Source organism: Manis pentadactyla, chromosome 9, assembly GCF_030020395.1.
Source record: "Manis pentadactyla isolate mManPen7 chromosome 9, mManPen7.hap1, whole genome shotgun sequence".
In the NCBI taxonomy this organism is placed as follows: domain Eukaryota; kingdom Metazoa; phylum Chordata; class Mammalia; order Pholidota; family Manidae; genus Manis; species Manis pentadactyla.
In genome coordinates this window covers 59,157,751-59,171,255 of record NC_080027.1, presented here as the reverse complement: position 1 = coordinate 59,171,255, position 13,505 = coordinate 59,157,751, and the positions used below count along the sequence as shown (strand labels likewise).

The 13,505-nt window shown below is 44.1% G+C and overlaps 1 protein-coding gene across 9 annotated transcripts in view; it reads right to left on the bottom strand.

Annotated features, from left to right (window-relative positions):
* The window catches only part of NAV2 (neuron navigator 2), a 685,764-nt gene that overhangs the window by 195,108 nt on the left and 477,151 nt on the right, over positions 1–13,505 (bottom strand). For all 9 annotated transcript variants that reach the window (XR_008999256.1, XM_057507467.1, XM_036920166.2 and 6 more), the window contains one exon: positions 5,340–5,497. Coding sequence is in view for 8 of the 9 variants with exons in the window: in XM_057507467.1 (XP_057363450.1) it covers positions 5,340–5,497 (158 nt within the window). In the remaining variant the exon portion in view is untranslated. The remainder of the gene's footprint in view (positions 1–5,339; positions 5,498–13,505) is intronic.

Genomic DNA, 13,505 nt, shown 5'->3' with positions numbered 1-13,505 from the left:
CACCCCAATCACATTCTTTTCTGCTTGACTTGAATCACTGAATTAATTCCTTTGTCTAATTTCATGTTCAGAATGCTGGCTTATGGCAGGACATGGGCAACTTCTTCATCTCCCAGTCACCAACTCAGATAACTTGCTTTGCCAAGCACAGTGCCACTAGTTTACAGGTTCTAAATCAATGGTACCAATGTTACTCAGACATGACACAGCACCGAAGGCTGTAACACTCGGTCTCCAGCCATGTCTGGCTCTTCTTTTCAGCCTGTAATAGGCAGGAGTGAACAAAGAGGAAGAAAGTGTCTCAGAACGAAGACCAAAGGAGGGAACCCATCAGAAAACATCGATGGGGCTCATGTTAGACAAAGCCAAACGGCCAGTGAAAAATGAGGAATTCATTCACACTTCATAGTGGTTTAGTGATGGATGGCCTCAGACTCACCTTACAGTAGGGGAAACTGAGGCCTGGAGAAGTGTTTTGAGTGAGGTCACACTAGTTAGTAGAGAGCTTGATCTCAAGTTCAAGTGCATTTTGTACTATGCTAAGATCACTAGTTGTAACTCACAGAAAGGTGCCAGTAGAAAAGGCTAGTTTTTAGCAAATGATCTTGTTATTTCAGCTTCTTAAAAGTAATTTCCCTCATTTCAAAGACAGACTATGTTTTGCCCAAGAGAGTGAAAATAAAAGTGGTGTCAAGCATGTAAGGAAACTAGCCCTCTCACACATTACTAATGGAAACATAAACAGGTATAACCTTTTGGAAGGAAACTTTGGCAAAGATAAAACAACTGTAAAATGTGCGTGCCCTTTAATGTAGCAATTCCACTGTAATGGTGTACACATGCAAAAAAGACATACAAGGATGCTAATCTCAGTACTGCTTATAATATCAAAAAGTTAGAAGCAACTTAAATGAAAGTGGTTAAAAATGTTAAGGTAAATTCACACAGTGGAGTACTATGAAACTACTAAGAAGAGAGCATGGCCCATAAAAAGGCTGTTGTGATTTGTTGATTTAATTTATAAGATTTTAACAGTCATACACATATGTGTGAGAGTGTATTATACGTCTATAGCTCCTTGAAGAGAAACACATTAAGTATAAATCACTTAGGATATCACCTGGCAAACAGCAATTAGGAAAAATTTCTCTCAAAATGTGATGGTATATACATGAAGAAAATAAAGACTTTAAATCAAGTGGTAAACAGTGGCTATTTCTGGGATGTGGTATTATGTAGCATTCTTTTTCTCTTTTAGTAACTTGATGGTGTTTGACCATTTTTTCACATGATTTTTATAATGAAAATATAACGAACATATGCTTCTTATAAAATAAAGAAAACTATATTATTCAGAAGTGAACATCTTCCATATGCATAGAATTCAGTCATGGAACACTAAAGGTTTCAAGTTCATATGATGGACCAAATACTTTAGAAATGTATATAAAGATGGCTGGCAGTGTTAACCCATTCAGAGGATGTAGGTGAGGGTGATGGAAGGGAGAGAAAACAGATTATGTCATAAATGTTAGAAAAAAACAGCCATTTCCTCTCCCCTGAACATCTGTGGCTGTGGTCTGTAGCCCTAGAGCCACTTGGAGCCAACAGAGGAAATGAGCAGCTGCTGCGTGTTGTGTCCCGGCCAGCCCTCGACAGACACTTCACAGCGGAACTTGCTCACACGTCCCGCGGGCCAGGCAAGGCTGACTTGTGCCTGACTTGTGCCCACAGCAGTGAGAGGAAGAATCAAAGGTGGACCTAACCACGAGAGTAAAAATGACACAGCCACTAGCAGGTTTTCCTAAAGGGTAAGGATCTGCAGACCTTCCTCCACACCTCGCAGGCACACTCTGGGGCCTGAGTCTGAAGGAAAACGAATAGGTTGCATCGCTGTACAGGGAACATTCCTGGTTTTCACATAGCAGCTGTTTACTTGGTCACCTAATGAAACAAACTAATAAATTTTGTGGGAGTCCCTAGGTATTTTCTAGCTATGAAGTGTTATCTGTTACTTTCCTTCTGCTCCTCATCTCAGTTGACGGTTCAGTGTAACCAACTAAATTCAGTGGTGATGGCAAGAGGGAACTCACTTCTTTGGAACATGATTTTAAAAGGAATCTTTTAGTATTTCTCCACAAAGTATAAAGTGCTCTGGGGGTTTGCAAAAGATACCTGTTACCATTCCTTTTTATTCCTCTTAATCCTTTTTAAAAATAAGGACCCAGTTTTGAAATATTTTTTGTCATTTCATGACAGAATAATGCATTTCTCATTTAATTTACTGATGTGATTAGAGCCATTCCCTGGAGTGGAATTCCTGGCTCAATGGTTTACCCATAAAACCCTGTGAATTGGTTCACCTGAGAACAAAATGCCCAGACACAATGCAATCAGGGCCTGACTAACTCACAAGAAAGCTCTGAGGAAGGACAGGTGGTGAGATATGGACCTTACCACATCTGGAAGTGGTGCATACTTCAACTACAGCACCAACCTCATGGAACTGCAAGTTATGTGTTTCACAACTCTGTCTCTCTCCAAGACTTCTCAGGTGAAGGATTCTCTTATGCACCCAGGTTCCTGTTATGTCTTACACATGGTCACAGTGTAAGTTATTTCTGTTCCCTCTCCACATACTGTATTTGCACGTGAGCTGGCTCCTCATTATCAAAATCAGATCCAAGGAAGAACACAGGGACCATGAAAAAGGAAAAGGAAATAAACATGTCTTGGAAAGTAAAATCATACCATCCCTTTACCTCAGGATGGTGAAGGAGCATTAGCGTAAAGAACAGCCAGAAGGCCTGCCCCAAGCCTGCTTCACCCCAGCTCCCCAGGATTGGAGAGGGTTGACAAATGCACCTTCCATGCACTTGGAACCACCATCAGTAATTTTTCTCACTCTGAATCCTCATAGGAATTTGTGAGTCATAGCTCAGAAAACATTCTCACACATAGTAAGTGCCACACTTGATCCTCACTGCAGACTTCCCAGGGGACAGGACAGAACCTGAGTTCAAATTCAGGAGTCAAACCTGAATACGGATTCCAGTGCTCAATTACCAGGGAGAGCAAGTTACTGAATCTCAGTTAGCCTCATCTCCTTTACCTGTAAACTTGGGTCAATAATACTTACCTCATAGAATGTCTGTGAGGACTGAGGAAGGTGGCAAAACCTTTTTTGTACACCGGGTACTCAGTATGACCTGCCTTTTTTCCTGACACCAAAGTCTTCCCCCAGACAATGCCTGCATAGAATTTGCAGCCACAGCTCTTTGAGAGGCCTCATGGCTCGCTGGCCACACGGTGCACACTTGGCAACCCCTGCCCAGGACAGAGGTGGGCGGGAGGCTGTCCCAGCTGGTCAGCACCCGGCTGGGCTGCCTGACTGGCCCTGTCTTTGCAGTGAGCTCTGGGACATGGTTCTAGCTGCCAACCATCCTCCTCTCCCCTCATCTGTTCCATCCACAAGGAACTTTTTATTTTCCCAATGTTTGGACAATGGTCTAACATCCATCCCTCATACTTTTTTCTATGACAGTTTCTCGCCAAGCGCCCATGGGATGAGGGCAGGCTGGCCCACACACGGCCCTGCACAGGCTTCCCCCAACATCTTCCCAGCTCTGCCCTCTTGCACATCTCTAACTAGCCCTCAATGGGCAAGGCTTCAAGCATTTCTATTCCACTTCTAGGGAAGGTACAGTATTAATCAAGGCTCTGGAACCGAAGAACCTGGGCTCAGATCCAACTCCACTTCTCACCCAACTCTGCTGTGACCTCAGCAAGTACTTAACCTCTCTTTGCCTTAGTTTCATACTTTGTAAACTGAAGATAATAACATAGTTTATTTGAGGGGATTCAATGATGCACACAGTGGGTACTCAATAAAATTTAGTTCTTATTTATATAAAAACTTTCTATATAGTATGTATTTACACACACACACACATATATATATAGTGGTACCGGAGGGATACAAATAGGATCATTTATATTTGTATCTTTCAGGGAGCATGTAAAGGAGAACTTTTGATACTTGTACAATTTTACAAGCATGTATTATTTTTGTAATTTAAACACAGTTTTAAAAAAACACACTTTTTTGGGTTTTTTTGGGTGTGGTGAAGAAGAAAGGGAGGGTGGGTAAGAGAAGTAGAAAAATGGTTTGCTTGAGACAGTAGCCAAAGGCTGGAACACAAAGAGTCTTGAACATAAAGACAATGCAGTGCTAGTTTGCAAGGTTCCCGATGCCCCCTCTGGGAAACCTTCTGCCATTTATACATTAGCCCTATATAAATTTCTTCCATATTTTCTTGGTAACATAGGTGGGAGTAGGGGTAGGAGTGGGGGGAACCCAGCTCCATGCAAACCAAGTCAGCCTGGACTGGAGGGACGGGTAGGGGAAGTTCTGAGCTTGATCACAATGGGAGGGTCACCTGGGCTCCTGCAGCACTTCAGGGAGCAGGAGGCAGTTCTCCTGGGCCTCGGGGGGATAGAGGGGCACAATCAGCACAAGCCATAGGAAGCTTCCATGCTGCCAGGTAGGAAACACTTCCCAGAGACCTGGGCATGTTCCCCCAAGAAGTCTAGACCACTTTGCCTAGGAGGAATGAGGAAGGGCTCTGTCTTACTGAAGAATCTTCTAAGCTGCCTCAGTTTCCCAAATGTCTCATGAGACAGACTGAAGCAAGCAAAGGTTTGTTTTACTACCTTCTGTGCAATAGCCCCCACAGGGCTCCTCATCTTTCTCCCCATCCTAAAAGCTCAGTGCTACGTACAGTAAAAAAATCATATCCTCTTTGGGTGAAAGTCACATCATCAGAACACCAAGAGCAATGTTGCCCACTTGCTAGATGTAGCCAGGATACTCATTTAACCAATCCACATTGCTGACCTTCTCCAAGGGTGAAAACCCCCTTGCTCCTAACTCCCCTCACATCACTTCTGATAGGTAAAAATCCTTACCAGGTCATAAAATGCACACTCCAAGAAACTTGCATTTCTGGAAATTGACCTACTGAATATAGAGCATCTTCTCTGAAAATTTATTTTCAAATTGCAAGTGCTATACTGCTTCTATCTGCAGCCAGATGTCTTCTGGGCCCCCGTGGAAACAAATGCAACTATTTACTGCTGGCAAGTATGAACATAATATTATGTCTCCCACTTTATTAATGCTTCTGTTAACAAACTTCCTCCCAGCCAAGTATGTCCTTGTGATCGATTCCCTCTACCCTATATGCAATCCTGCCCCCAACCCTCACCAAAGTCCCCCAAAGGAACTGGATCTGCTATAAAGGAGGATGCCAAGCAGGACCCTCAAGAAGGTAACTCACCTTTTTCATGGCTGCTTGGTGGTGGCGGGGAGGTGACTGGTTTGGACTTGTCATAGTTGTTAAAGCTCTGGCTGCGTCGGTTGTTAGCAGTGGCTGACCCTCCACGTGTTTTGGCCTCACTGCCTGCAGTGGATACCCTCGAGGTAGGACCTGGCAGTCTAAAATACAAAAGCAACAGAGTAATGAATTCAGTCTCAGGAGAACAACAGTGTCTCAAAAGAAAGAACTACACTGCAACCATGCAGGAAAAGAAACCATTCAAGACACTGGGTTTGGGGAGGTTTACCAGCCAAAGGATTTAGTAGAATCACTACAAACATCTAGACTACTAATGACCCCAGTAAAGTCCAACAGCAAAACATGAGTTTTCCTTTGAGCACAGAGAGAAACTTTGAAGGGAAAATATATGAATATGTTTGCTGATTAAAAATATAAAGGTTATCTTCCTATTTCTCTTGGATGAGTAATTGTGCTTTTCAGTAGGACCAACCCATCATCTTTAATTTTATCAAGCATGGAACATAAAGGCTTGTTAAGACTCCAAACTGCCTTGTGTGTATATCTCTCCCACTAGGTATTGATATGGTATTTGCCATAATCCAGACTTCTTTGTAATGTAAGTATTCAGAAAAAGATGCAATTTATAATGGTCAGAAAGGGAACTGCTAGTACTCAGAATCTGACACACCTGCAGTGAAAGGCTTGGATGGAAACATTGTTCAGATATACATTTTCCTTCAACACCTGACAACTTGTCTCCACGAACATTACTTTGAGGCCAAAGTCCAGCTTCTCAACACAGCAGACGGAGAAAATCATATGTTTTTGCTGTAAAACTTAGTAGGAATCTGTTAGCCTAAAGACAAATGCACAACACTTTCCCTTTAAATAAAACACCTCATCTGAGGTGGTTTGGGAAAAAAGTCAACAGACTTCTTTGTAATCTGTCTAAAGATATTATGGCCCACTCCCCAAAGAGTTAAGACTCCCCAGATAAGAATTTTTGTTCAGAGACTACTAAGCAGGCTGTTCCCAATCACTAATATTGCAAGATGAATAAATAATAAAATATTTAGTTATATCTCTCAGTGAAGAACCACTTAGCTGTGTTTAAAAACCATTGGAACCACAGCTGACTGGCATTAGATCTAGTGATAAGTCTGAATTCTCAACTCATAACTTTCAGCCTTCTCTTTCCATGCATATCTGTAGGCACCAAAGAAGTTTGCAGTCTGGAAGCATTTTAGATATAAGCAGGCAATCACTTTAAACTTTTTCTTGTTGGCTGAGCAAGAAAGATGGTTGTAGAGCAAACAGAGAACATGAGCTGGTGTGAGAGGACTGTAAAATTTATACAGTTAAGAAGGTGCCCAAATTCCTTCTATACTGGGAGCTAGAAGGAAGGCAGTGAGGTCTTCCCCCAACAAGCAGCAGAAGAAAGGTATCACTTCCCACTGCACTAGGAGGAATTTCCCCTGTTCATTTACCCCATCTTGTTAAGTGAAGATAACCACTGCACAAAGACAGGCACACAGAGTGGGGTGCAAAACCAGCAGGACTAGTTTCTTTGTTTGGGAACTATATGTGGCCAGCACAAGGAAACAAGGAGGCCAAGTAATGGGATCTTGGTACCTCTTGGTTCTGCTTCCAATGCAAACAGCATCCTGCAAGCCCTCCACGTCAGGGTTACCTGGGTACTTAACAACCAACAGCAGAGCTTCTGCACCTGCAGACTTGAGGTCCTTTGGGCTGGGTTCCTTTAGCCCAGCCATAGTCTGCCAGAGTCTTTATGCTCACAGATAGGTCTGGAAAAGGATTCTGGACTTGTTCCAAGGTGATGTCACAGCAACAGTAGTACATGGTGGAGGATAACACTGGAAGCAGCAGCAGCATTTTCCTTCATTGGGGAGTTTGCAAAGAGTAGGAATCAAAAATCACCAAGAGGGAAAAGATGCATTCCTTTCAAAGCTGCTGCAGAGTCCTCACCTCTCTGTCCCATGGCTGGACTATGGAATTTTCAGGGCAGTAAAGGGCCTTTTATAGAAGCAAGATATCAAAGTATAGGATGGGGTGGGCACCACCTTGAATTAGGAGGCGATCTGCTCTTCTGTGAGGCAGTATGGTATAATGGATAAAATACACACTTTTCCACACATATGACACTGGATCAGTCTTATAATCTAAGATTCATGTTCTGTACCTATAACTTTAGAATAATATTAAACTACCCAATGGGATGGTTATAAATTTGAAATAGGACTTAATGTCTGGCCTGTTGTAAGTACTCAGTGCATGTTGGTTCCCCTTCTCAACTTGTGCTGAGCATAACTTCATAAATGAATCGGGCATTGTCATAAAGGGAACGTGCTATGGTACAAATAGACAAATAAGGAAATAGATGGACCTTGGTAAAAGTATCAGAAGAGAGCTACCCAAAAATCAACATACAAGAGTCAGAGATCAACATTTTCAAAGAGTCAAGACAGGATTTGGCACACAGAATCCCACATCTCCCTAAGGAACATTCCAGAAGAGAAATTGCTTAATTCAAGTATCTGTGACTAATACTTGGGATACCTCTGAGCCATTTGTGGGCTCTATGTCCCAGAGCAAAACATTCCTGGACTTGGATTAACTAAGACAGTTCTGGGTTTGCCATGGGTGGTCATCAGATTCTCTTCATTGAATCAGGACCTAGAGGTGCTCCTTTGATGGGGGTGGCATATTCTTCAAATGGCTACAGGATTGTGCCAAATTTTCTGGGACATGGAAGAGGAGTTCTTGAAGCCCTTGAGTAAATAAAGGATGACATGGTGAATAAAGGATAGTTGGCACATACTTGGCTATCAAAAGCCACCATAAGCTTAAGCCAATACAGGTCACCCTCTACCCCTACTACCATTATACTCTAGTCAGGACAGTTCCCTGAACTTGACCAAATGGGAAGACTGGATGGAGACCAAGTAATTTCTTCCAAGTTTCAGAGGGTGCCTATGTCAATACTGTGATTTAAAACTTGGGCTCCACTGTAAATGGGCTTGGACAATTGCTTTTCCAAAAGTAAGCCTCTATCCCTCTGAAATTTTTGGCAAAGTCCACCTGTACTCAGGCCATGAATGAATGCATGGTGGGTGGGAAGTAAGGAAAAAGCTTAGTTTGGATGCATCTATGAGGGAGCCAAAATATTCTTTGAGATGGTGAGTCAACTCACAAACTGAATTAATTCAGACTGAAGTGTCTACACAGGATTTCAAAGACAAACATGACCTTGAGAACCTAAGATACCTGAGTAACCATGGAAAGGACAATGGACTTGCTGCAAATTGAACTAGAGGTTTGCTGGGTCTGTTTCTCAACAAAACTCATACTGAAATCCTAATACCCAATTGATGGTATTAGGAGGTAGGGCCATTGGGAAGTGATCAGATCATTAGGCAGAGTCCTCATGAATGAAATTAATGCTCTTATAAAAAAGGATCCAGAGAGCTAGCTTGTCCTTTCCACCATGGGAGGACACAGGAAGAAGTGGATACTCAGCAACCTGGAGGAGGGCTCTCACCAGAACCTCAACATGCTGGTATCCTGATCTTGGACTTCCAGCCTCCAGAATGGAGCAATAAATTTCTGTTATTGATTAGCCACTCAGTCTGTGCTATTTTGCTAAGGCAGCCAGAACAGCCTAGGACAGGATTCTAGTTCAATCTTATCTAGATCTTAAAGGACTGACTGACCCCAGCTGACATCTAAATTACACACATATTGATTTAAAAAATGCAAGGGTTAGAAGTAATTCAAAGGAGGAGAATATCACCTTGAAGTTTAGGGGGATGGTCAGGGAAGTTTCCAAATAAAAGCAATCCAGAGCAAGATGTGGCACATGGAATGGGAAAGTGAATGGAGGGCAAGAAGACAGGGCATTGTGCTTAGAGGTAGAGGTGTCATGCAGAGCGAAGCCTGGACAATGGTGCAGAGGAAGGGCAGGGCAGGTGTGTGCTGGGGCTTGGGGACAGAGTGGGAGGAAATGAGGTTGGAGAAGCAGGCAGGGCCAAAGTAGGGAGGGCCTTGTATGTCACAGTATGAATCTCTGACTTTGTCCTGCTCTCCAGCTGTGAGGCATTAATATGGAGGCTGGGAGCAGAGTACCTTCTAGTTTACAGTGACACAGACCCCAGGCCTCTGGCTAACATTCTGAAGTTCATTATTGTTAACATCTTTGTGCATCAGAGCTTCTACAAACCCCATCTGGGAAAGAGCTGCTGTCCGCACAAAATCTCTCTGAAGAGCTGCACCATGGTCCTGGGGAACAGCTGCAGGTACCACAACAGATGCTGCCCATGGTATCCGCCTCACCCAAGAGAAGCAGTGAGAGGAGAGCATGGCAAGTCAACTCTGCCTCATTTATAGTGCCAGAGGCTTCCAACAGCTCTTTTGCAAGAGGAAATCCACGTCTCGTGATCATTCCATGTCCGACCACAGTTACAAAATAACAGAGGACACAGATGGGTTCTTTGAAACATACACATGTTGCTTTTTTAAAAAATAAGTTTAAGGGAAGTGGTATAACTAAGAGGCAGAAGAAAAATCCTGCTGCTATTGGAGCCATGGTCAATTTCTCCAACATGTGCAGATCCAAGCAGGAAGGGCGGTACACTGTCATCCCTGCCACGTAACCTGTCAGCACGTCTGGCTCCACACACTGTACGTGCTGATGGGAAGAAAGCTGTTCTTCTCCCAAAACCACTTCAAAGGCTGGGAGAGGATGGCCCTCCCAAGGATGGCAGCTTGTGTGCACATGCTCAGGACCTCGGGTGGCTGGGGTGGTGATCGGAAATGCTTTTTGCCAGACAAGATGATTAAATGTGAAATCTCTCATCTCCATGGCATCTGCTTTTCAGCAGCGGGGCAGAGAGGACCAACCTACTAGCTCCACTGATTCCACAAGATGGTCTACAGAGATCAACCCTGTGGGATTTGCTGGAGGCGACCCGGTTGCCCTAGCTGGTGAAGATTGACCCAATAGTCCACCACCTTCGGCTAGTTTCAGTGCACCGACTGCAGGTCAGGTATAGAGGAGGGGGAATGACGTTAATCCACCTAACAGTGAGGGAGGCAATAAGGAAACCCAGGCTCATGGAAAACAATTTGTCTAGGTAACACCATGAGTGGTGAAGACGGGCTCTCTCTAGGTCTTCCTGCAAAGCTGCACTCTTGACCACTAAGCTTCTCTGTCTCCTGCAGGTAGAATGAGCCTAAATACCTGGGGTCAGCACAAATGCCAGGGACAATAATAGGGGTCAAAAGCAGAAATTCATGGACATCCTTCATCCCTGTGCCAATTCTTTTTTCCATAAGCCCTTTCCCCACATCCAGATTCAAGGGTAAGGCTTCCTTCCCTGCTCAATATCTCTGGTGCCTCTCAAGGTGTTACACTCTGGCAGGTGTTCAAATAACCTTTACACTCGAATAAGAGACCTATTTCCAGAGCTCTGGGAGTTGTCCTACTCACCCAGACGGGGTAAGGCTGTTTCTTCGGGCAACCAAACTTTACTGCTACACTTAGAGCTGTGTGGATCAGCTAAAATGTTTATCGGGATTGCTCAAGGCTTGGGTAGGGAAGTGGGGTACAGAAGGCGAGTAGGCATACAAGGAAACCAAGAATTTCCTTTTACTGGCCTCATCAGACACAAAATGCAGAAACTCTAGGTGAGGGCTATGACCCTGGAGGAAAGCCAGGCCTTGGCTTTTGGTCAGCTTGGAAGCCCTGCATCCAGCACACCCTCAGGAGAGGGGCAGACACACCCTCATCCTTCAGGGCTGCCTCCACTCCCACTGGCTCTTTCCGTCATCTGGGACTGATAACAAGTCATTCTCTGGATGGGCATGTGCTGTCAATTAGGTATTTTCCCAGCTAGCTCCCGTTTTCTTTATCTTCCAGAACCGAGCACATAGTGGGAACACACACTAGATTTCAAGTTTCCTCCCAGCTCACCTCTTTCCTCTCTTTTCCTTTCCTATGTGACAGGATTTCAATCTAAAATGGAACCAGAGGATTGGAAATGGAGATTCTCATACATGCACCCTCAGGAGAACAGAAGTTAAGAACTGAGACTTGCTTTCCTGTAAATGTCTGGTTTACAGAGATGGAGACCTATCTCCTGACCAATGAACATCCACCAGGAATCTCCCCAGCCTCAAGCTGGTGAACTCAGTGCCTGGACTCTGGCAGGACTTCCCCCTCCTTGCACTGCTGGCTCATAAATTGAACCTGCCCCCAAACCTCAATGGACTCACCTGAAGCTTGGTACAACATGCATTTTCCAAATGGTAATTCCTTGGCTATTCATGAATAAATTTAGTTTCTGGTAATTTAAGCTTGCCTCAGTTTACCTCATTTGGAGGTGAATTCCTATATATAGATACTTGCAAGACACTCGAAAACTAGGGACCCAGTTTGCCAGTACAGGAGGTGTCTGACTTGGCCTTTGTGATGTCAGGGAAAACAGTCACTCCAGCACAGTGCTATGGAACTACCTGTTTGTCCCCACCCCCAAATTCATCTATTGTAACCCTAATCCTCAATGGGATGGTGTCTGGAGATGGAGCCTTTGGGAGAGAATCAGCTCATGAAGTTGGAGCCCCTGTGATGGGATGCATGCTTTATAAGAGACTGGAGAGAGCTGGTTTCTTCTCTTGGCTCTCTTCCTTCATGAGACACAGCAAGAACACAGCCATCTGGAAGCCAGGAAAAGGGCCCTCATTAAAGCCCGACCATGTTGGCACCCTGATGGCAGACTTGCTAGCCTCCTGCACTGTCAGAAATAAATTTCTGCTGTTTTAAGTAACCCAGTCTATGGTGATCTGTTACAGTAGTCTGAACTAAGACACATGGCTGCAAGAAACAGTGACAAATGCAGGTTCCCTCTTGTCCCCTGGAACCAAGTCTGTGTAACATGCTGACTTGTTTCACAGAGAAACAACTGCCCTGTGGCTTCTCCCCTGCAGCCAGGAAGAGCCTGGATGGGTCTCCCATGTGTAAGCTTTTCAGAAAAGGAAACTCTGGTTAGAAAAGGCACCTGGATCCTGAGAGCAGGGTAGCAAGAGGACGTGGACGTCCCTTCAGCTTTACATGACAATGAAGTGAAAAACAAATTCTGTCATAATGAGGAGATCCCACCCTAGCATCAAGTTCTGTTAGGATGCTCCCAGGGCAACAGGAGGCAAAAGGCTGAGAACAGTGGCTGAAATGTGTAATGTTAAAAATCAGCTTCAACGTGCACATAAATGTCAGGATTCAAGGAGGAAGGGATCGAAGAAGCAGTGGAACAAAGTGGTTAAAGTGAGCGTCCTAAGGTCAGACCACCTGGCTTTCCCCTTTCTGTGTGGAAGTACAAAGTTACCTTGGGTAACTCATCTAACTTCCTAAAATTTCAGTTTCCTCAACTGTAAAATGGGGATAACCATGACCTACCACATAAAGACTGAAGTGAGGATTAAATAAGATAATGCACTCAGATTGGGGAATAAGCCTTCAGATAGCAAATGTGAGCTATCCATACCTTTAGAATAACAGCAGATACAGGGATGTAACTGGCCTTGGCCCTACCCTGGAATGGGACCTACAGGATGCAGAAGACGCCAAAACTCTGTGTCCAGAGAACTAGTTAGCGAGCGAGACTAATTTTTATTTTCAGGAAACCGAGGCCATCTCTTCATGGTTTGTAAGAGCACCCCAAAGTGAAAACAGACACAGCTGCCTTGTTGCTTTGCCTCCTCTGACAAGTGGATTTAATGCTACAGGTCTCCCTAACTCAAGAGAAAACTAACCCCACATTAGTAATTTTAACACCAACAAAAACACAACACACGTAAAAAAGATGCAGGTGAGGTGGGATCAGGGCAAGGACAGAGTGGGGAGTCAAATTCATCATGAAACCACCACAAAAGCCAGCTAGAAACTTACCTCTCCCCACATCACAAGGGACTTTTTGATGATCAAGCAAACAAAGCCAAAATCCAGAAACAGGTACACCTGCATTTCAGTTTCACTCTGTCTCTTACACACACACACACACACACACACACTTTTCAACAACCTCATGGCCACTCCCAAAACTCTCCAGCATTGGGTCATTAGCCAACACAGGTTTGGATTTCTCAAACTGCAAA